General features: G+C 40.6%; 1 protein-coding gene across 1 annotated transcript; it reads right to left on the reverse strand.

Annotated features, from left to right (window-relative positions):
• LOC306735247 (frizzled-3-like) lies at window positions 1-24,145 on the reverse strand (the record flags this gene model as incomplete). Its single annotated transcript, XM_079216700.1, has 10 exons — window positions 1-220; window positions 307-470; window positions 2,033-2,147; window positions 2,270-2,418; window positions 4,415-4,666; window positions 4,864-5,163; window positions 5,515-5,677; window positions 5,855-6,157; window positions 6,484-6,680; window positions 23,738-24,145. 10 exons carry the CDS (start codon window positions 24,143-24,145, stop codon window positions 1-3), a joined length of 2,271 nt encoding a protein of 756 aa, XP_079072826.1.
• Between the last annotated feature and the right edge of the window lie 1,916 nt (window positions 24,146-26,061).

The following is a 26,061-nucleotide window of genomic DNA, read 5'->3' on the forward strand; positions in this document are numbered from 1 at the left end:
TCAGGCACTGGTGCCGTCATTCTCAGCAGCTTGGCTGTCGCATCCCGTTGATCCGTGGGTGATGACGGTCGTTGGGGCCTCAGATACGTTTCGCTGGCTGCCGTGCCTCGGGCCGTCTATCTGATGGAGGCTGCTGTGAGCGGAGAGCGGGTGGTCGAGTCGTGGCATGCTGCCATGGAAACTGCAATGCTCTGTAGCTCGATATGCCATTGTATCACTCCTGAGAAAAGAGAGGCAAGGTTGAAGTCTTACTTTCATCTAATTCACAACGTTTGACAGACAAAGAGGAAGTCGTGGAGTTTCTACCTGTCGTCACGAGTGCGGCGCAGGCTGCCGTGGTAGCTGGCCTTGCTGTGGACACTGCTGGCCTTGCTCCTGGTGGACGTGGGGTTGCCGTGGTGAGTTCTGATTGGTTCATCAAGGTCGTCTATGACGGCCAAGTGGGTAGAGGAGGCGTGGGTGGATGTGCCCTACAGGAGGATGACAGGTCAGACAGATATAATAACTATTGGCATTACACTCTGTGACAGAGATTTGTGATATTTTTCAATAAAAGTTAGGAAAGATATCGTAACATAAAACAATTTCCTTGCATAACTTTAATGAAGCTGTTGTACTCTTGCTGCTGTAATCCTGCAATTTCCCCACTGCGGGACTAATAAAGAATTATTTTATCTGATCTTATCTTGCTTCAGTGCAAGTGATATACTTTAGTACACGGTACGTATGCTTCAACCTCAATCTAAAGTTATTTTTAATAATCAAATTGCACAACTATGGCAAAACAGCATATTTGTCGTAACGGTATAGAATGTTGAAAAAATATGATACAGAATGTCATAGTATAGTATGTGTTCAGTCAGTTTTTTGTCTATCTCTCTATAGTCTCCATGGTGCTTGAGTTGGTGATGGGTGACGAGGAGGAAAATAAACAATTATGCATCAGTTTGAGAGTCTCTGCATTCTGCTTATGTGCTGTTATATGTATTATGTCATGGAAATGTAAAAAAAAATGTCATAGAATATAGTATGTCATCGAACTTTTATTTAAGAAGTCTTCGTTCAGCATATTGTGAAAATGTAATAAGATATAGTATAGTATGTCAAAAAAGTAATCTTGAAAAAAGTCACAAATAAAGTCTTAGTATAGTTTGTTATTGCAAAAAATAAGTTTTAAAAAGTCCTCATAATGTGTCGAAAAAAAGTCCTAATATAGTGTGTTGGAAAAAAAAAGATCACAGGACAGTATATATAAAAAGAAAATCATAAAAAGTAATGATAGTTTTTCCAAAGAAATCCTAAAAATATCATAGACAGTATGATGAAAAAAGTAATGATATAGTATATCATTAACATTCAAAAATACCTAACTATAGTATGTTATAAAATGTGTCAAAAACATTTCATAATATAGTATGTCAGAAGAAATATGTAAAAAATGTGGGCCACGATAGATAAGGCATCTACTTTCTTTTGTATATCTTTCTATAGTTTTCCAGGTGCTTGAGGTGGTGATGGGTGACGAGGAGGAAAATAATTGACTACGCAACAGAGTATGTAATAAAAATGTTAAGAAATGCCAGTGTGTTAGTGTAGTACGCCATTAAAATGCTTTAGTATAGTAGGTTATAAATTGTCTCAATATTATGTAGTACGTTGTGAAAATGTCATTAAAAAGTCAGCACAATAAGTCATAAAAGTATCAAACAAAGCCAGAGTATAGAGTCATAAAATGGTCATGCTATAGTTTGACATGAAAATGTAATGAAAGTCAAAGAATAATAGGTCATGAAATTGTGTTGTTAAAAAAAAATATATATATATATATATATATCTTAAAAAATGTCAAAGCATAGTGTTTCGGCCTCCAGACCTTTTCTAGTTCCAGTGAAGAGAACTTTCGGTCCATGCAGGTTTCACACAAGTCTGGTTTTGTGTGTTGCATCCTAAATAAACTACAACTGCTATCCTGTTGCTTCTATAAGTGGTATTACAATGATTGCTTTAGTCACTGCTGTCTTTGCAGTCCTACCTGAGTGGATGTTCCTCTGGACTTCCTAATGATGGGGGTGTTTGGTTCACGCAGCAGAGATTGGGCCAAGTCTGGCTGCTCCTGTAGCACCTGGCGAGATTCATTCACCCCACTACTGTGGAGAGGAGGAGAGGGAGGGCAAAGGGGAAAGGTTTTAAGAATGAAGTGGAAGAAACAAGAGGAACGTGGGGAATTAAGTTAAGTTATTAAGTTGTGTGTGTGTTTTGCTCTTCTTACTCTTTGCGTCTGCGTCCATGCAGGAAGCTGGCCCATTCAAAACAGGTCTTCTTGCTGCCCACCCAGAATACAGAGGGGATCCCCACCACCAACATCATCAGATATTTAATGAGGAACAAAACCATGGCTGGTCGGCTGGTCTGCTCCACCTACAGAGAAAATGAATATTATACACATATTACATACATAAATACAGCCTGATATGTGAGTGAGAAGAAGTGAACATATTTCATTATTGCATATAAATATTGAGACGCAGGACAAATATTTCCTCAACAGTAACACTGTAAAGACATGAAATACTTAAGATACCACTGGAACTATTACACAGACTAATAGTATCCAGCAGTGACAAATGTTTCTAGCCCAGTCAGTCAGTTTGAATGATGGAAGAGGGGGGAATTCTTGAAAAAACAGCTGTTTCAGCAGCTGAACTGCAGTTGGGATGTACAGCGACTGCTGGCTTGAACTATACAGAATCTCCCACCAGAGGGCAGCAGTTTACAGCAGTTGTGTACATTGAGAGGTAAGAACTGTTTTGCTAATTTTGCTCGTAGAGTAGTGTACAGTATATTTAAATGAGATGTATACAGTAGTTCACCCCTAAGTCATGGTTTTATTTTTCTGTAAGATAAAACTCCAATGAGGAACCATCAAACACAACAGCTGCAGTGTAAACACCAACTGCTGAGGTTAACAGGATGATCGTTATGCAGCATCAAAAACATGCATACAAATATCAAAGTCTGTTATAAACAAATAATTAGAGAATTGATTACAATTCAGAAAGCTTTTTAACACACATCTCTTTCAGACAACTCCATGAGGAAGAGGACTTTTAGAAAGCTGAAGTTTCTTGCTTTTGAAAGAACAAGGCGCCAGAACAATTGGTATGTATAAGGTTTATTCTGTCTCACCCAGGCTGAGATTAAATGTATCAGATTTAGGTCCTACAATAAAATAAGAAATGCTGGGCTTTCTGTAAATTACTACCCATGCACACATACAAAAATGAAGTCACTTGAACTTGAACAATGGCCACAGAATCTTCAATTATCCTAAAGCATGCAATTGTACCCTCTTACGCATCTTTGCACACAAAACTCCCTCGGGTTAAGATCAAATAACACATTGCAATATTGAAATTCCAGAGCTACAATAGCTACAAACCCAAGCATGCCCACATACATACACTAACAAGTAACATAAGAACTTGCATCTGCCTCTCATAAAGTCTGTCAGTCACAAATTAGATGACACATTTCTATTAGAAAACCACTGTAACAGCACTCAGCAGAATGATGGAAACATAAACAAATGTTTGAAGTAAAGGTTTTGATGTCTTACGACTAATGAGATGTACTGATGAAAAGCCTTTGTTGTCTTGTGAGTATGCAGTTGAGTGTGTTTGTTGTTTTGCATTGTGGACATTTGATAATTAATTTAGCACCAGACTGTACAAAACACTACTCTCCCACCAATCTTCACAACTGTTACAAAGACGTTAAAGAGCACAGGCAGCAGAGCATGACTGAGCAGGCCCTGAGAGAGACACAGAAAGACAGCGAGTAGAGGTGGAGACGGACTGGGAGAAAGAATTAAGTGTGTGAGAACCAGCAGAGAGAATGAAAGACAAAGAGACAGAGAAACAGAGACGGTAGTTTGTGTGGAGTTGGTCTTGAGAGCTGTATTAGCTGAGCTAATGATGCATACTGCTCTCTGCTGCCGCCCCTTTCACAAATACCGACCTACTCAGCCACACACATATATATTAATTTTCTCTCTCTCTCTCTATATATGTTTGCATGCCTGTAATAGGAATACAGCTGGATATCTTGTCAAGAGTGTTTTCTGTGTATTTGTTTTTAATGTCCAGCTGAGATGACGGGCAGATCCTAAGAAGCCATCTGTTTTCACACAGAAGGTAATAGAATATCTTTGGTGAGCTCCTCAACAGACCTATTGATCTTGTAATATCTGGGGGAATTTACAAGATGATGTAAGTATACAGTGTCATCGGACCCACTTCTTGCAAGCTTTTCTCCCAAAAAAATGTCTTCACATCACTATTGACTTGCGACAATTGTTTTGCCTTGCAAGCAGCAAAGCAACAACAGACACTTTTTAACTTCCATCTCTCTTTACCTTGTATGGGCAGGGGATGTGATAGCGCTTGCAGTTCTCCTCCATCCATGTTGTCTCCCAAATGTTCCGGTAGGTGTGTTCGTACAGGTAGCACCCAATCACAGTCAACAAGGGGACCAGGTAGAGAACAGAGAACACTGCCATTCGGATCATGAACTTTACTAATTTGGTCTGGTTCTCCTTCTCCAGAGGGATCTCCATGCGCACCCGATTCAGAGCCACAATCCCGACTAACAGAAGAGAGACACCCACCTGAAGACAGAAAGGCAAGTTTGACTCAGAGACAGAAAACTAAAATGAAGACTGTCAACCATCCACCAATCGATTAACTAAATGCAGTCAACAAAACACTGTTGTTTCGTTTCATCCAACCATCCATTAATCTCTTCACCAATCCGACTCATCCACTCTTTCATCCACCCACTCATTTATCTTCTGACTGTACTCACCGCCACGTTGAGGCAGAGCGGTGCCAGAACAAACCACCTCAGGGCGTCGATGTCATACAGCCCTATGAAACACACTCCACTGATCCCATCTCCTTCAATTTTGTTCAAGGCCAACAAGGTGACAGTCAGGGCCCCTGGGACCCCCCAGGCAACAGCATGGAAGAGGAGGGCTTTCTTCTCAATGGCCTCGCTGCCCCATTTAGGCACAGCGGCCAGGAACCAAGTGATCGTCAGTATGACCCACCATGCGCTGCCGGCCATGGTGAAGAAATATAGGACCATGAAGAACAGGGTGCATACCTGAGAGAGAGAGAGAGAGAGAGTGAGTAGGAACGATAGCTTGTAATCAATAATGTGTAAGAAGTCATCAACTCATTAAAAAGAGAATTTATGATCAATTAAACTCTGAACTTATTCATCTAATAAGCATCTTACTGGGTTAATAAGACCTACATTTTAAGCTATCACATGTTAAGAATGTTTCAAATTGCTACTTAAACGTCTGTTCAAATGAATTCTGATCAATCAGAGAATAACTGGCTCGCTGGATTTCACAGTATCTAAAAAAATAATAAAACATCGGGGAAAGTTTCTCATGTAAATTGATAATCAGCACATCATACATGTTGTTGTGCTGACTCAAACTCTCACCTTGTTGTGTGAGCCCTGTGTTATGGTTGAAGCTCTGAACTGGGAAGGGCTGACTGCATTGCACGCTACCCTGTCTTCCAACATGAACCCCAGAAAGAAAACCAGTGACACCATGACATAACACACAGCGTAGAAGATTATTGGCCGCTCAGGGTATCGAAACCTAATGAGGTGAAAAGAAAAAGAAAATTAAAAAGCATAGAACAACAGCGAACACATATTCTTTCCACTTCTATTCAAGTGATTCAGAGTCACATTTCTGTTTTATTTTTGATCCTTCTTGAGTGATCAGACTCAATAAGTTGATATCAGATATAATACAACAATCATCCATTCAAACCTGGTAACATCGATGAGAAACGTCAGGAAGGTGAAGAGCGTTGCAGACAGACAGACAATGGAAACAACTCCGATGAAGTAGCGGATAAAAGTCAGCTCCTGCTTGTTGAAAAACATTGAGGGACACGGGGCAGAACAGTCCTTTTTGGCCATAAAAGTGTAACCCAGGTCTGGGTCGACCTTGAGCTCTCTGGGGCACCAGAAACCGTAATCTCTCTGGACAGTCGGGGATGACTGGTCCGTAGGATCCGTGTCTGTTAGCAGGTCCTCTGGCCGAGGATAGGGCTCATCACAATCCGGGAACCTGGAAAAGAATAATTCCGTTAGATCATGCAGCTTAATCTGCTATCAATTTAGCTTAGAGCCTTATTGATATAAATGCGGTCGACACAACATCAAGAACACCTATCAGTATAAATAAAAGTCAAGTCAACAGCACCAGAAACATCATTTTCCAGAATTACCTTTCAGCTGAAGCAAAACTAAACTGAACATTGTAACATCCAAGAAGGTAGGATTTGAAGTATATGCAAAACACATATTGCAGGCTCAGTCTTGTGCAGATATACAGTGTACGTATATTCAAAATGAAACTAATCGGAAATTACCCGCTGTAATAGACATACACACCTGCTACAATCCATGTCATCTGGCCAGGCTAATCCAAACACCTCCATGAGTTTGTGGCATTCATCCTTGGCTTGCTGGCAGAGGGATCGACATGGCATGGACACATGGCCGTACACAGTGCACACCGGAGCGTACAGAGCACACAGGAACATCCTCAGGTCCGCACTGCAAACTAGGTTCACAATAGGATGAAAAGGCTGCAGAGGAGAGAACATGATTTAGTTTATCATGTATGTTTGAACCTGCCACAAAGCTTTACGTTGTGACAGTAAGCATTGCTAGTGCAAAATAGTGTATTATCGTCATGCAATGGTCTCAGAGCTCTCTTGCAAACATCCACATATCCGACCAATGTTATATCCCGATATTAGTGGGAACCAGCTTGACAAGGTTGTTATCAAATCTGTCCTGCGTGTAGCAAAGAAGGTTAAAGTTAACTGCTATCTGTGGCAAACATGAGAAGGCTCACATGTAACCTGAAATAGCCATCAAAGAGGATGGAGGGAGTGCCAGAAGGAGGACAAATGTGTTCCAACTCCTCTGCTGCAACTTATACTACTCAGTATACCATCAATATTTAGAGGCTCATAAAATATGTATGGCAGCAATCATATTACCAAACACCGCTTTGAAGTAGGGGACAGCAAAGACGGTTGAGCCACAGCGATACACTGAACAAACAAACAGAAGGGCTCCCCGCACGCTAAAGATGATCAATTCTGCCCCTGTAGTGGGACTCTGGAAATTAAGAGTCAGGCTTGTGACCTTCAGGCCGTTGAAAATGTGAGTGGCGGAAAGTACATATAGCTCCCTTAGCGATAAAGCGTGGTAGTCGAGCAGTTAGCGCACAACCACATAAGTGCAACGTCACCAGTTTGATTCCAGCGAGCAAACTTTTCATACCCCTCTCTCGGCCCGCGTGTATTGCCGCGTTCACTGTCGAGCTATTTAATAAAATAAAAATGACCAAGAAAGAATCTTAAGAAAAAGCCCCTTTGGATTTCTCTAACAACGACTGCTGACATATGCCGGAACGGATACCCTAAGGGAATTTAGTGTGTGTGTTTTATTCTCTGCTATACGCAGCAATACAGAGGGAACGGCTACATTGTCAGGGATCACTCAAGCAGCGTGGGCAGTACACTTCCCTTCTGTTAATCGCTGGTGGCTACTTCGACTCATGCTGACAGGTGAATTATTCATCAAGCTGTTCTTCAGAAATTAAACTAGGACTTTAATCCTGAAAATGCACAGTATAACATTTTAAAATATGTACAGAGATTTGTGATTGTGTACACAGATTTAAAACTGTGCGAGTAGCTCTCAGTTCTCTCTCTTTCTCTCAAGTCACAGCCTTGTTTGTGAATTTCATATGAAAAGAAAACCACTAAGCATTAATGAGGATAAGTACCTAGAGACAGGCTTCATTGGTTGGTGGGAAACTGCTGTGAACTTTAAAATGACTTTAATAAATGATAGACAACTTAAACAAACACTTACATTTCTGCTTTCATGCAGTAAGCACACCCCACAATATTCAACATATCTTAATAATACATTTATTTGTATAGTGCTTTAAAAAGGTACTCAATCTTATTGATGTGCTCATACATCAGCAACAGCCAGCAACATTATGTGCACCGTGTGCTTCTGGGGTTATGTGTGCAAAGTGACCTGCATCTAATCAGCTATTTCAAATTTCAAATCATCCAGCTTCACTAAAGCGGAGTATTGAATGCAGCTTTCACGAGAGAAATCAGAGCAGAACCATGACAGCAAAGAATGGAGCATAGAACAATGAGTGTATATCAAATATGTGTACACGCGGCACAAAACAGTGCACTTACATTGATTGCTTGCCACAAAGGCTACAGTATATGCTTACAGACTGTATGAGTGCATTTGTGCAAATACCCATGCATCAGTGAGTGTGTGTGTGTTTGTGTGTGTGTGTGTGTGTGTGTGTGTGTGTGTGTGTGTGTGTGTGTGTGTGTGTGTGTGTGTGTGTGTTTGTGTGTGTGTGTGTGTGTGTGTGTGTGTGTGTGTGTGTGTGTGTGTGTCATGAATGTTTCTGTGTGGAGCCTGGCCTTGTGAGTATGTTTTGATCGTTCTCAATTGCTGTGTTCTACATCTGCACATTGGAGAGATGTTCCACCAGTAAATGGATGCAGCGGTGCATGAGCTGTGTGACATAGTTTTGAGTTTTGCACATATACGCATGCCCACACATCACTCTGCTCCATTCAATAATTCACTCGTTTTACAACCAATGTGTTTTTTTACTATCTTGTGGACAGGCAAGCTTCAATGTGTTGTGACGAGAAGCACAGCAGCTTTGATCGTGGACTGAACCTCATTCAGGATGCCCTGCATTTGAATCACAATGTTTTGAATACACAATTATGTTTGGCTATTGGTCACATAGGTTTAAATTAAAGTGTTGTACAGAACTGCATTGTATTGAGAGGTTTTAATATTCTGCTCCCCTTATGCTTGTGAATGGGAAGGACACAAAATAATAAACTCCTCCCACAGTTATAAGACATAAACATAACATATTATGTCGACAACTCTGACATTCCCCAAAAATGTTTTTTATAAACTATAGACTTTATGGAAGAGGTGTTGTATTGAATTTCATGAGTAAGTGTCCCTAATAAAGTAGCCATTTTGTGAATAACACTGAATAACACATTTAGTGCAGTGGCTACAGTACCACGACATAAGTAATGATATCAGTTAATGTGACATTATGACTTGATAATGTAGTGTTAGCATGAGTACAATTAAGAGACTATCATTGAAATATGTTATAATGTGTCAGATGCAAACAGTTAACGGAAATTAGGATATGAAAGTCTTCAGCCAACCTCAACAATAAGTGATATGGGCATCGCGCTGAACAACCTCTCTCACTCATACTTCTGGTATGAGCCCGAGGCCACACTTAACTGAGTAGTATTTTTTTCCCCGTACAAGTGTGTCTCACTGCCCAGCAGAATGAAGCCTTTCTTTATGTTCTCGTACTAACTCTACAGAAAATATGTGTGTGACTTCCATTTTGTCCCCATTCTGCCTATTTCTCCTGTGCATGAGGCGTTATGCACGTATATGTGTGTGTGTGTCATTGTTCTTGAATTCTGGGTAAGTAATATGTCCCAGTTATCGTGTTTTCCGGTGTGCGAGTGTGCAAGGCGTGTGTGTGTGTCCTAAGTCATGCACACTGCATGTGCGATTATTCTGGCAGTCAGGGCAATTGCCCCCCATCTCCCACCAGAAAGAGAATATTGATATTAAGTGGCCTAACTGTGTCACCCAGCAAGAAAGGAGGGGGGTGGCAATCAGCTTCCCATAGAGGACGACTAGAGTGAGTTGTCTGGCATTTTGTAGTCAGTTGTGATGGAGGAGAAGGAAAGGAAAGCAGAAAAGCCCTGAGGTTGCAGACTACTACTAAAGGATGGAAACGAAGATGTAAAAGAAGGAGATAAGAATGAGGAGAATATGGAAACAAGAAAGGAATTGTAGTGCATCAGCTTCCAGCACAATTTTTTCAACAAATATAAAATCAACCAGATCTGCAATGCTCCTACACGGTGAAGCTACAGTATTGGTCCCAGTTCATGGTTACATATTATATCCACGGCTACTAATAGCATTATTATTAGTCCTATCTCTGTTATAGCTGTTGTGTTATTATTGCTGCTGCTGTGCCTCTCTTTGTGTGTCTCTCTCAACCCAACCAGACAGCGACTAAATAGAATTTAATTGAAAAGAGTTGGGATATTTTATCGCAAAGGGCCTCTGACAACATGGTCAACATGCACATTTGAACGATGAAATTCAAAATGTGAGCTATACTTCTATTTTAAAGTAAAACTCTGGTCAAAACTACATGATAAAAAGACTACATGATGAAAAAAACTATAAAGTTGAAATTGAAAAAGATATAGCAAAACGAAATATAATATAATCTACAATCATGCAAACCAAAGTATCTCAACGCAATCCATCATGCAGCGCTCCAACTTGGCGTATCCCCACATAGCTTTAAAATGGTATGAATGGTGGCTTGACCTCAGCCCTTTGGCAACCATATTTGAGAGTCAGCCAATTCAGGGAAACATTTTGACTTCACAAATTCATCCTTCAGAAGTGCCCTGATGAAGATATTAATATAGACTTGTCTTGTACACACACAGTACAGTCTCTGTACTGTATGTATGCACTATGTTATTTTGTATTTTCGAAACAGCAAGACACAGACTGACCATTCTTTACAATATCTGAACAACATGTCCCACTATATTTAGCTAAAATAACTTTTTTTATTTGCTCTACAATAATTGGCACCTCGATATTGATAAGATAACCTGATATTCTCTCCAGCTACAGTCAACAACAACACATTTCCACTTGAAAGCTACTAATAGATATCCACAAAAAGGCTATGCAACAAAACTACTAGGTTAACAGACAATGCTGGAAGAAATGAAATTCAAAATAAACTAAAAGATGCATTTTATGTATGTGAGTTTTGGATTTGGAAAGGCAATTGTGAGCCCTCGAAATAAGAAACAGGGTGGTTCTTGACAGAGGAAAATTTGAGAAAAGACCCTGACTGGTCCACCTCTTGTTCAATAGAGGGATTAAGTTTCTTTCTCTTTACTCCCTGTCTCCAAAGAAACCTAGGGGGAGGGAGAGAGAAAGAAAAAAGGAGAAAAAACCTAAAGTAAAAAACAACAAAGAGAAACGGACGTAGCCTAAACACAGAGAGAAGAAAGAGTTGTATGATTAACGGGCACGTAATGCAAGGAATTCCACTTTTAGATACCAATAACCACTGTAAATGTGATAGAAAAAAGAAAGCAGTGTATACAACATTAAAAGCACAGGGGGTGTTGTATGTAAAAACATTTGACACCAACACGTTTCTGGTTGAATATTTGCCGGTTTAGTGGCTGTGTTGGGGATTAAAAAATATATGATGAAAATATAACAGAGCATTGTTACATCAAATGGTTGAGGTGAAATTCTGGATATTAGTGACCATCAACTGTCAATCACTTTTCTATACCTACTCTTTAACAATCCCCCTAAGAAAAACAACTAAATTAATAATTGATCTCCAAAATCCACAATCCCATGACATGCAATTTTCACTTCGCTTTTTACACATTAATAAAACATTTGGGAATTATACATTAATGATAAGTGGTATGATAGATGAAAGTAGTATTGTTCCATTTTGAAGTGTCTATATTACATGGTTTGCAATTTAAAACTTTTCCAGTTAACAGTCCTGTCCATAATCAAAATTGGCCCATCCACAAAATAAATTGATGGCTCTCCCAACACCCAACAGTCGAATAGCCCCAACTGATTATCAAACTAATTACACTTTATATTTATACTAGCTTATGGGGGATTTAGCCTGTGTGTGTGTGTGTGTGTGTGTGTGTGTGTGTGTGTGTGTGTGTGTGTGTGTGTGTGTGTGTGTGTGTGTGTGTGTGTCTTCAGAACGATTGTAGACAATCTAGTCAGCCAACACTGCAGAAACTCATACATTTCCAAGTGTATGAGGAGGAGGAGGAGAAGGATGAGGAGGAGGAGGAGGAGGAGGGAGGAAAAAAAAACTGGAATGGCAGTGGCAGTTTCCCGGTGGATTAGGGAGTCAAATGGATTGGAAGTAGTGTTTAGAGTGTGAGAACCTGAGACACACATATATACTTCCTGAAACTCTCACCAGCTTTGTGTTGTGGTCAGATCAAGGTGACAGGCGGTTGGGTCTAAGCCTCCAAAGAAACAGCTCCTGAACTGGCAGCAATGCCCACTTAAAAAAAAAGTGTTTTGGTATTCAACGTGTGCAACGTCTGATCTGATTCTGAATTTCCACATGTAGTGGATGTTTGTCTTGTTGTATCTATGATGTTCATTTACTTTATGTTGTTATGTTTATAATTGTTAAGAGTGCTTTTAGAGTGCTTTCAGCCCTCAATTATGATGCATAAAACCACTCACATTGGAAATCACATCATCTCAACTGATATGAAATCCAATTAAAAACTATATAAAATGTGTTTTCAGGGAAAAACATTCAGGAGCATTTGAAGTTGAGTAAAAAACTGGTGGCGTGCATGTTTTGCTAATAAGTATTTTCATTAAGCAATAAATCAGTAACCTCAAGCCCTTAAACCTGCACATTAAAAGGACTTAAATGTTGATCTTTTAATGCACTGGTAGACGCAATGTATCATTTATTGCACCTCTTTCTGGCAGTTGAAGAGGAATTTAGAGGAGAAATATCAGGCTTTTTGCTGCTAAACATTGCAAAAGTCCATCTGGACACATCACATTTACATGCCCTCAAGGTCGTTTTCTTCCTCTCGTGCCATCTCTATCTCACACAGTAACTCACTTTCAAAATCAGTCGGTCAGGCCCTGCAGCACAAATGCTGTCAGACCACATCAGCTCTTCCTCAATTTGCTAGCTACCATAAAACATCCCTGCAACATTCGCTCTCCACTGGCTATTACAACTAAATCCTCAATCTATCTCTGAATTTATGCAGAAGCTGTAATGTAATGCTTCTGCCTCTCTACTGCAACTCAGTAACTCTTTTTTCCAAATTACTTAGCAATTACATGATCCCTCCATCACCCTCTCCTTGCACCAGCCCACCTCCTATTTTGCATTTTATTCTCTCAGCATTGTTTTCTTTTCTTGCTGATTAGATTTCATCTCGAGCAACATTTCCTACTATCCCGCTCAGTAATGCCCACATGAAAAATGTGTTCATAGACAAATTCACACCACAAGACACACACTCTCTCTCTCTCTGGCTATGTGCCTGTCTTTTCACTCCTCTCACAGGCTCGTGAGAGAGACAGGCGTTGGCCATGAATAGATGAAATGAACAGGCTGCGATGCTCTCCTCCTTAATCTCTGAAAAGACAGTTAAGAAAGGGGCACCCTTCTCTCACACTCTCTCCCTCTTTCATTCATTTGTTCATTTATCCGTGCCCATCCAACGCTCAGTCGGGAGGACCGGACAAAGCCGTTAATGGCATTCCCCTTCACGTTCACTTCCCCTCCTCCTCTCCTCCTATCTTCTTTCTCCTGTATTCATCTCTTATTTTCCTTGCCTCCCATTTACTCCTGGCAATTACGCTGACATGCACTTGTCCTCCTCCTCCATTTTCTCTTCCAACATCAGCATTCATTGACTTAACCTAGGTTTTTTTTAACCTGCCGTTTGACAGAAACCATTGAGCAACATGCTTCTGTCACTCCTCTGTTCTCTCATTTATGTCTTAATCCCAGTGCACCTTTTGCCCAATGTCCTCATCTATTGGTTTCTTTTCAGTCACCCAACAATTCTATCTCATCATTTGCCTTCCATTTTTTATTTCAGAATTTATCTGCTTATTAATACCCATCAATTGAAACTTCTTTTCTCCCATGGCATTATTGTCACTTTTGTGAAGAGCTTCTTTGCGATTTTTTTTCATTTTTCAAAGACGCACATTGCTATGATTTACTGTATTTCTAGCCTCACAAGCTCAATCTTTCTCCACAATATTTGAGTCTGGAAATATTTGCAAAAAAATGTTGAGACCTGATAAACAATGGACATCATAAACAGCAGATATTTAGAGGATAACAAGGCCCTCTTCTCTAAACTCTTATAAGTCGTTGGGAAGTAAATCTCAGCTTTATAGATTGGAAATCAGGTATCACTCTCTGAATGAATGACCCATTTTGCCTCCAGTGTATCCACTGATTTTGGGAGACAGTTTTAGCTTGGTTCTGTATGGAAAATGTGAAATATGTACCTCTACCGCAGCTTATGTGTTAAGTGAACATGGCATTGGCAGGTCGGATCACAGGATCAGAAATCACTTGCAAAACATAACAAAACAAACACCCTCCCTTTACCAAGAGAAATCAGCTAAAATGATGACAATGCCTGGTTGAATGAATGAAGACGAATATATTGGGATCTCAGTCTGAAGCTCAGGTTAGGATAGTTTAGGAAAAAGATGGTGCAGAAAATGGTAATGTTATTACTGAACTGTCACACATCTTCAATACAGTTTGATATGACTTGAAGTGATATCTTTCTCCAGTTAAATCATGCCATGCATTTGCCAGACAACAATGAACAGAGCAAAAAATTGTGGGTTGACTTGCGAATGCTGCTCTGTCTCTCCACTCCACAATGGAAGCCTCGGTGTGGGTGGAGACATTATATCCTTCAAGTACACCATGTCTGGCTGTGATTACATGGCTTTGACTGCAAATACCTAAGCGACCAGTATGAGTCCCTTATTTCCTCTCTTTCCCTTTCATTGCCCATCCTTTCCCTCCTCTTCCTCCTCTCCTTGGTTTCGTCCAGAACATGCACTCATCATCTAATTTCCCTCTCCTATCTTGCCTGTCTGTCTCCCTCCATTCCTCCCCTTCCTTCTCTGCCTATTTAACTACCATGGCAACAGGTAATGCGTTGGCGCTCAAAGAACCATGTCTCATTGAGAATAACAGGGCAAAGCACATGCGTGTGCAGAGACACACACGTGCACCCAGAAACCCATTGTGGTAAGACTCCTTTAATGAGTGAAACCATCCAAAAAGTATGGCAAATAAGCCTACACAATGAGCACCACAGAAGAAGTGTGAAAGTGAGAGTAAAAGAAACTGAGAGGCGTAGGAGAGAGGGTCAAATGAAAAGATAGAGATGTAGATGGGGATAGAACCCACACATGTCCTCTCACCATCCAAGCCGCCTGTGCATATCCATCTGCTTCTTACTTACATATACACGCTGCTATTTCCAGTAATTAATTTCTCAATTGATAATTTTCAAACTGATGGATTTGGAGAAACCATTACATTTGAAACTATAAAACAATACTTTATCAATAAATTATTATAATATATATATATATATACACATATATATATATATATAATTATTTTACAAAGCACCTTCATTCACATGATGAAACATCCAGTTCATTGTCATTTTATATTTTGATCATGTTTGGCCATCTCCTCTATTAGTATGCTGTCTGTGTAGTGCATAATGTAGCTCCTGTGCTAAAAACATTAAACCACGTCTTTGCCCAGTGGGTTTATTCAACCGCTTTCAAAATGTGCATCACTAATAGATTCTGGAAGTTGGAAAGGGACAGGAGGTTGATTTGGACTAATAAGGGGAGTCACAGAGGGAGTGGGATGCTGGGGTTGGGCTTGTGTTGGAAGGACTAGATAGAAGATGGAGGTAAACAAGAAGAAGTGAACCACATGCAGTAGAGAAACTCACTACCTCGTAACCAGTGAACATTTCAACTTCACCAAACTGTGGACAAATGCTAAGAATGCACATGTAGCAGAGGAAAAGTACTCACATCCCATGCAGGATGACAGTTGTTGTCAGAGACAGCAATATAAGCAACAATGTAGGATGATGTATCATTTGAACTGTTAAAAAAAATCCATATTCAATTCAATTCAATTCAGTTTATTTTGTATAGCCCAACATCACAAATACAAGTTTGCCTCGGAGGGCTTTACAATCTGTACACATGACATCCCTGTCCCGGGACCTCACATCGGATCAGGAAAAACTCCCCCAATAAAGATAGTAAAAACCCTTTCACAGGGAAAAAAGGGGAAGAAACCTGAGGGAGAGCAACAGAGGAGGATCCCTCTCCCGAGATGGACCGAAGCAATAGATGTCATGTGGCCAGAATGAATAACGTAACGGAGTTACAGCACATTCAAATGAATGTGACAGAAATTATTCATATAATGAGTAGTATGCATGGTCCATGATCCAGATAGCCACGACCCATTAAGCAGAAGGAGGTAGAGAGGAGGGGCATCCCAGGTATGACTACATACGTTTAAATGTGAGCTCTTTTGGTAAAGTTCCATGCGTCACATCAAGTGCACAATTAGTCGCACTAGAGCTCTAAATGCTGATGCTGGTCCTGACCTGCACTATGCTGAAAATGTTAGAGCCGCCTTGTTGAGTGGCTTTGCGTGAGAAGGGGATCAGTAATATATTTGTGTGTGTGTGTATGTGTGTGTGTGTGTGTGTGTGTGTGTGTGTGTGTGTGTGTGTGTGTGTGTGTGTGTGTGTGTGTGTGTGTGTGTGTGTGTGTGTGTTGGTGTTAAGTTGGGCTTAACAGTGAGTGTCACACATCTATCACCAGACGTACATACACAAACAAGCACATTTCCATGGCTGGGTCATGGGTTCAGATTAAGACTCTAAGACATGGATAACCTATATATGTGTTTTATTAGAACTTCACACCAACAGAACACATGTATAGTATGGACTCTACTGTTCCATACTCAGACGTATAGTGGGGGGCATGGAGGGATACAGAGCAGCCCAATTTGGACATGATACAAACACCTGAAACGACTGAACAACAGAAGGACTGCATTAAATAATTATAAAGAGATTAACAGGTGGACAGCTCATGTAGACAAAAGCGCTGGGGGAACTTTAGTGCTGAAATGGTTCATCAATAAGGGATTAGTCATAGCAATTTAGATAAATCAACACAAATTGAAACAATAATTCTGGACAGCAACATGTATTGATTGTCCTACATCTTTTGTGTCAGTATTCCAAACCGTCACGATCAAAATGAAAGCAAAATGCGTGAAAGATATTTGGAAACATTAATCATTTAAGTCATTAATATACCAAAAAAGTCAAACATGTACCAGTGCTGGCTTCTCACACGTCAGCACTTTTTTCATGTTTTATGTTATTGTAATTTAAATATACTTTTTGGTTTTGGACTGTTGGTCAAAGACAACATGGGAAATAATGGACATGGGCTGCCCCCTCTTAACCCTTGTGTTGTCTTTGGGTCAAAATGACTCATCAACACACACACTCGTACACGGGTCATTTTGACCCGATAAGTGATTGGTTGACCAAGGTATGTCCAAGTCCATTAGTTGTTTTTTATACTATTTTTGATGCTGAATGAGATGTATCCAATTCTTCAACACAATCATTTAAGTAGTGATTTTAGTGTGAATAATTATTTCTACGGTCAAGGACAGTCCTATAATTATTAGATTAACAAATAATGAAAATCATTTTTAGTTGGCTGAAAAAAAGGAAATGGAATAGGATGGATGTTATTTGTATTTACATCTGAAGCATGGTGGTGACACATAGTATACACTTAGTGTACTGGGTCAATATAAAGTTGTAGTATTAGTATTTGTAGGTTGGAGAATTAATGTTGCATACACCAGTGCTTATGGAAACCTGTGGTATTTTATTTACAATGGGCTACAGACCAGTATTTGAGCAATGCAAAATCTCTTCAATCTTTCTTAAAAGCTCTCTTAACTTGGCATTGTGAGGCCTGGATAAGCAGCGGTGGCAGCTATGCTGATGGGAACATTCTGCCAAAAAACAGCACCAGGCAGTGCCTTTGTTCTGTGCATAAATAAATGATTGCTTCATTTGGGCTGGCAGCTTCAATAGACTCCGTAGGAATAAGCAGGATAATCAAGAGTTCAACTGAAATAAACGGGAACTTTTAAACTGAATGAGGACCTGTCTGTCACCAGAGTGAATAGAGTAATGAGCCTCTTCAGATGCACAGAACACACACACACACATTAAAAACACAACACAAAAACAACCAAGCAATTCACACACACACACACACACACACACACACACACACACACACACACACACACACACACAGTTGTGGGGTGGCCCTACTTGAACAGAGCAGTCTTATTTTGAAGGACAGGACCCCATACTGAGAGAAACACAAACACCGGAGACAGTAAGGTCTAAAAGACTTTACACAACCTGTCACTCTGTCAGTATTTCCCTGTGCTTAGTCTGTCTTTTGGTTTCTGTTCAATTGCCCCATTACATGAGAAATAGTTTCAGACACTTAATAAGTTCTTACGGTATTGGACCAATGATACATTATCAAATCCTTTTTAGCATCGTGGCTACAAGTTTGTGACTAATATTCTTCATAGTTGGGCAACCCTGCTGGATGGAGAATGCCTGAATGTGTTGACATGCACTTTCTGCAATAACTTGATTTTTTCATACCCGTGAAAAGAGCAAACATGGTTTTATTACTCAAGGTAAGAGACAAAAATAAACACAGCGAACACACCTTTCTGTTGGATAAGCCTTTTTTTCCCCAATGGATATAGTCTTGGCCTGAGATTTTGTGACACCATTGTTGTAGAATGAAAAAAAACATAAGAACATGTAGCAGTGCATCCCTGTTCAGTAAAGAAAAGTGACACATACACTAAGATAAATGAATCCAAATAAGTTGCTTTCCATAGCTGAACAATATTGTAAACTTCAGGCACATGCACACACTAATGAAAATCTGTGCGACCTGTTATTATAGAGCCTGTTCTCTCTCTGTGCTGTCAGTCTGAATGCTGCGTTAGATAAAGAAAGAAAAACTGCATCATCTTATATAATTATACACTTTAACTGTCAGCATTGAGCATTGATTTAAAAACATGTGAGTCAGTTGGAAATGAACTGGATTTAATATCAGCTGCATGGAAAGGTGGGTTTCCTAGTAATCAGGTTATAGCAGTATATGCAAAGGCCCGAACAAATTCCTTGCCGAAACTTGATTTCTCCCAATAATGTGATGCATTAGTGGGCATGTAAATGTGGTGACTGAGAGCTCCTGATCCCTTCATTCAGGGCTAGGGTTGCTGTCTGTTTGCTTCATAAACAGAGTGCTCTATTGTAGCCCAAATGAGCCTTTCTCTAAATGACCGTTGAGCAGGGACTCTCTAATCTCTCTCACTCCAGGATCCATGTGACAAAAGATTGGGCTGGAATTGTCCAGACAAACTCAATGAGGTATATTATCAGCACAGAATACCCTTATACTGGATGTTTTTTTTGTATATCCTGCACAAACCACAGTCTTAATAATAATTTACCACAAAGCTGAATCAACAGCTTTCTGACATAATAAGCTTTATCAAAAAAGGTCCTGTTTTATTGTCGATTACAGATACAATCTTTCAGAAAATGGCATTGATTCTAAACAACATGAACAAATGGGAGAATTAAGAAATGTAGGCCTTTGACAGATTTTAAGAAGAACTTAAACCAAGTCTTTTATTCACAAATGGTTAATGGATGAGAATGCGCTCTCTCACCTAAATTAGACCAAAATAAAACTCTGCAGAAAGCCAAATATCTACCCATTAACTCAAGGGGAAACTCCCTGGCCAAGCAGACATCTGGGCTCTGAGGCCTCAGGCACACAGACTATTTATATATTTAACAAAGAACAACAATGGGCATGATGAGCGGTTCTCATTTTCGTAATTGTCTTGAGTCTTGTTCAAAGGCCCCGTGAACCCATAAAAACATCCCCTCTGTCCCGCCATCTTTCTTTGTCTGTAACTGCATCAGAACCGCTATACACAAAAGAACCGACATTTTCTAATTCATTTATATTATTAACAAAATGATATATCAAGTGCGTGTCTTCAAAACATGCCGACATACACTGTCTTAGGAAGCATATGTTATTCTAATATAAACTTTGAATATGTATTCTTAGGGCGGGAAATGCTTTAAAAAGCAATCTTCACTTTTAAGCAGAACTCAACATTAGGTTTAAGCCATGTGATCAGTTCTCACCTCTTAGCACCGACACACAATCCCAATGATGCAATATGTCTAAATATCTGTGTCTAACATGAAGAAAGATCAAATTATGTCCCAACCCACAGCACATCCTCTGGGAACCATAACATACAGCGGCAGATGGACAATACAGGCCATATTCCTACGTGACATGAACACACACACGCACACACACACACACACACACACACACACATTTCATCTCCCTTCTCTTCCACCTATCTCACTCTCTTCCCTCAGGTTTAATTGACTATTGTGGCAGATGTGGAGGCGGTTGGTCTGTGGGAATCAATGTCCTCATTGTGGGACTGAGAGAGAGATTAGCAGCTAGTTAGCACCAGTGAGCGTTGACAGCTGGTACCGTTAACCTCCTCTGTCACTCATACACACAGCGAGAGGAAGTGCTAGTGTCAGTTAACCCTTAGCTCGGCACAACAATTACACACAAGAAATATACATGCTCTGTAATTTAAGCCTGTCACTCAAACTCAGAATAAATTAGGCCTAGGCTACAATGTTAATCGTGCACACACACTCTGGGATAATCCATTTTTTGGCTTAGCTTGACATCTAAAAGAAAGAAGGAAAAAAAGCAGTATTTCCACTGTCAGCCGAAACTGCTCTCACCGAGGGAACATCTCCACACTATCCAAAATTGAGCATGGTGTATAAAATGTATTTAAATCCAGACCTTAAATATGTCTCAACCTATTAATTGAAGACAACTCGCAACAAAATAAAAGTAACATGACAGCTCACTAGTATTTGCAAGAAAGCCAAGACATGAAATCTTTGCCACTGAGGCAAAGCAAAAATTCATCATGCGATATATGACCCAAAAAGTGACTGCAGCAGCTGCTGACAATGGCTCCAGTTTCATAAAGGCATCTGAAATACGTCACGCTGATTTGGCAGCAGTTGTTTGTCTTACATTTTGTTCCAAGTTCAATTACCCCCCCCCCCCCCTCACACACACACACACACACACACACACACACACACACACTTGGTAGAAGACTTCTGTATTCAACCGAACGCCATTCCCTATTGTAGAGCATCTTCAAAACCACAACTGGATCCCAATGTCATATGTTAATTCAACAGGAACGTTAACTTTCTGTCTGAAAGGTAAAGAATGGAGAAGCCAAAGCCATTCTTCACTAAATCAGAAAATATTACAATAACTTAAAAGCAGTCTACCCAATAATGTAATGAGATGAAACAAAATGTGGAATCCTGACCAAAAGTACCTCTCTTTTAACACTATTCACACTATCATACCTGCACATGAGCCCGTGCAGAATACATATATAGATCTGTCCACACACACACACACACAAGTTGGTATTATGCAGCCACTGTCCCATGAGAGATATCATTTAATTTCCTGTAGGGGTTTCCCAAGCAGGACTGCCATATCTGGGCAAAGCTGACCAGAGCAGGAAAACTAAAAGAGCTTGTGTTGCTACTCCACCATCTTCAGAAAGCTGTCTCTTCCATTACTGGAGGGACTGAGGGTGTCAGTTACTTGGCTCCGTCTTCATCTGGGTCAAATCAAGTTCAACAACAGATGCTTCCTACAATCCATGACACAGCATGTTTTTACATGACACTGGGGAATTGCCTTGATTTGAACATGGTTCTTAATGAGTTGAGTGAATCCTATGACTCGAGGAGTATTATCATCCTTTGCAAAAAAACACACAAAGCAAATTCAAATTGCATGGCTGTCAATCCGAAACAAAGCTGTTAATCCTATTTCCTCTATAATTTAAAAAGACAAAAGGGAGTGTCAGACAACAGCGATCCTGAATTACATATTTTTGACGTGAGAAAATGTTAGAAATCCCCTTCTGTTATCAAATATTCAGAGAGCACCAGAGTGTTTCTGGCTGATATTCATCTGGTTTTGACGTGGGAAAATATTAACAACAACAAAAAATCCCCCAGAGATTAAACACAACATGCTCAGCCAACATTAGCCTTGTCCAAATTCATCTGCTTTTCCATAGGGGTAATTTAATATGCCAACTATGAACAGCTGGGAGCAGATTTCATGCAACTCACTGTATTTGCTTTCATTACCCATTCTTCAAATATAAACCACAGTTTATACATGGTAGCCAAAACATGGGTGAAACTATGCCAATGAGCATATGTAATGGACTGGTGCTGTGACATCTGGATGTTAACAAAAACATGACAATTTAAGTGTCTGGAGATTTTAAGAAACTCAACCCACCTATCCCACTAAAACAGGCTGGGCCTTGCATATTTGGTATTTATGTTATTACTGTTTGGTATAAATTATCTTCTTTCATCGTTGGGAAATTAAAAGACAGTCCGACAGTAGTTTAGTCTCATACAACCAACACACTCAAACATGTTCAAATCCCAAAACCATAGTGCCATACACAGCCTTTGTTACCAATGAATAAGCGCTGCAAACCGGTAATTACAGTCTAGTTATTGAGCAACACCTTGCTCTGCACTCTATCTCCCTCTATGGGGAATAACAAAGGAAAAGGAAGGGGAGGTAACATGATATAGATGGATGGTGTTGTCTACTATTGCACTCAGACAGTGTGTAACACAGCACCGTCTCTTTTTTGCCTAAAACTAATGTCCTTACACCAAAAATGTTTCTTTCGAAGTATCAATCACTGCTTTCTGTTTTAAAATGTCTCTGACTGCGACTGCTGCTCAGATTGCACCATCCATCTGTCAGCTACTGCTCACATTCACGGAAGGTCACAAGTGCCTCAGTACATACACATTCATCTACAGGAACATTAACATGTAGTGAGAGGATGGACCTGGAACACAACCTTTTCTCAACCGTTTCACCGCTCCTGTTAACTCTTTGATATTTCGTGCCTGTGTGAAAGCCAATTCCTTCCAAGTGTGGCTCTGAGTATCCAATTTGTTCAACTCTAGCATACAGATTATTTGGGGCTATGTTTAAAAAAAAAAAAAAAAAAAGGAACTTCGTTATCTCTGTGTAAAACAAGACCTCTCCATTGTTTCTGTGCAAACCATCTCTGTTAACTCGGACGATAAAGGATCTTGGTGATTTGCTGTTTGATAGCTTGTTTGCAGAGAATGCAAACACATCTCAGTCTATGAATTGACTATAATTATTAAAACACAGCTAAAAAAAAACTTACTTGATTAAATACATATTTGTGGTGACATTTCAGGAATTTTCCTTTCCAACTACAATCATATATGAGCCACCCTCGTCTTTTACACGGTCTCGTTACACTGTATGTGAAGTCCTTTGTCCTTAGCAGGTGCACAACACTAAAATGTGAAACTCAGCACACTGTTGCTTTGTAGTTGTTCACAATTTCTACACCTTGTCAGCAAGACAAAGAAGTGTGCATTTCCACAATACAGTTCAATGCTTTACAATGTACATTTAATCAACAATATGTAATTCCACCTGTCTCATTCAGAGCATGAGCTATCCAGTCTCCCCATCGTGACACACCCCCACACCCACACAAAGCATGCAACAACTAAATACCACAGACAAAACAACCTACCTCCATGGCCAGTGCAGCCGTCTGCTGGTCATAGTGATTCAGTAGATTGGGCATAAAGGTGGTGTTGTAAGGCAGATCCTGGCACATTCTCAGTCTGATGGGCTCACAGCTAAACTCACTGTGGCTCTCTATGGACTCCATATGAATGGACAGAGCGGGTGTAACCACAAAGAAGAGGAGTAAGATGGTAGGGATGAGGAGGCCAGAAAAACGGACAGAAACTCGTTGCCTGCAGGAGATTGTTGTAGTTGTTGAAAAGCAGTCTTTCATAAATCCTTGTCCAACAGGTGCTTGCTTCTTAATGTCAGACATTTCTCCCCAGTGGCTCAGTCTGATGACTTTCTCATCAAAAAGACAACCACTAGATAGCCCTGAAGACATGCTGGATTTGTTCTTAAAGCTCAACATTAGAATCGATTGAGTCCATTTTCAGTATCAGTGGTGGCGATGAAAGCAAGGAATCCACAAGGCAGGTAACCTCTGAATATGTACCATGAACTGCACACGAGGGCCCAATTCTTCTGTCGGCCATAAATAGAGCTGCTCTTTGTGTCAGTCTTTGAATTCACCTGTCGTTGTATTTGCTTTTCTTGTAGAGTCTCAAATAGTGCTGGGTTGTTCCTCATTTAAGAAAAAAACAAAAAACACATGGCTTCTCACAACCTCCAGGTAAAAGCCCTTTTCAAAAACTGATTCCTCGTTTCATTCTCAAACTGAGAGCATGCCGCTGAGATAACAGATCCACCAACAGCTGACTGCTGGAGCTCTCCTCTGGGATCCTGTACATCTCTTTCTTCCTGTCTATTTGTTTGCGTCTCCACTCGCTTCCATTTTCATCGATGTTTCAAAGAAACATCTGAAGTTGAGCCCCACAAAAGGTTATTATCCTCCAAATGGTTTCACAGATTCCACTGGAAGATCCAAATTCCTGTCTTCAGCATGCAGCTGCCACACTGGAGTTGATCCATCAAGCAGGTCCTGCAGGTTTACACACACAAAGAAGACGAAGGGCCCAATGGTCAAACAAGCAGAGTGGACATGGGTGTCTCTCATCAGCCACACCCGTCTCCATACAAGTCAGGATTAAAACTTCAGATGAAATCCACACCAGCACGTGCTAGCTTGGCTTTACTGAAAGACCACGACCGACTGTATTAAAACCGCAACGTCTAATGTCTATGAGCGGTGTGTTTGCAAAAAACACGGTCAAAGAAAAGCACGAGAACTTGTACCGCTTCAAGTCCCGAGCAGTGACTGTGGACTAAACACACGCGCGCGCGCGCGCACCCACACATACACACACACACACACACCACTCCCCCACTGTCATGTTTGTGTGAGGTTGGCCGGGAAACGGTGGCGTTCCCCTGCGATGTTTCACACTCTGTGTCTTTATGGTTCACTACACTGTAAACTTAAAAAAAATAAAAAAAATGTTGTAATTGTAACGCAGATTGAGATTTTACTTACACCTGCGTCTCACACAAGCTTTGCGTGAAAGCCAGCCGACGTCAGGTGACGAGGCTGGCTCGCGTCCCCTCTACATGGACCACGTTAAACGGCGCTAAACACCTCTACCGCACGGTACACGGGGCAGGACGCATCCCGGAGCAGCGGCTCCCGTTGGAGGACAACCTGGCTGGTTGTGGAAAGCACACGCCTTTAAAAATGTGGGCTTTGGTGAGGCACCCTGCTTGTGTTGAGACAAGAATCACACGGTGACAAGCACACGAGAGGGTATCAATCTTGTGTGTGTGTCACCGCAGTGTCTTCAGCCCAACAGCGCGCTGTTTGTGCACATGTCTCGTTAAAGGCGTTAAAGTCTGTCCAGCTTACCGACAATAATCAATTAAACGACTCGCATAGTATCGGTCTAGTGAGTTTTACAATTATAAATATGCTTTACCTTGTGTGAAATGTAACGAGTGGTTCAGGTCCTCGGCTCCGTCCACTGCAGTACTTCGCTGCTCCTCGGTTTGCAGCTGGTTGCCTGCAGCGTGCAGCAGCCGACAGATCGTGCACGCGGATTCATCGTGACCGCGCAACGACATGACAAAATCCCACTGGACGTTGCATGCTGCAGGCTTACTGTACATATAATTGTCTGACAAATAGCACACTAATAGACATGTGTTGGCGATAAACTGTGCATTTAATTTTAATAAAAGTCGAGAGAAAGGCGGACTTGCTTTTAATTACTATTGATGATCATTTGTTGTCTTATCAAGTTGATAACATAAACAATAGGAAAGTAGGGACACTGTCAGTGTTCTATGTTCTGAGTGAATGTGGCGCGTCTTTGATTGATTTTTCACTGGGGGTGA

Source organism: Taurulus bubalis (assembly GCF_910589615.1).
Source record: "Taurulus bubalis genome assembly, chromosome: 4".
Taxonomy (NCBI): domain Eukaryota; kingdom Metazoa; phylum Chordata; class Actinopteri; order Perciformes; family Cottidae; genus Taurulus; species Taurulus bubalis.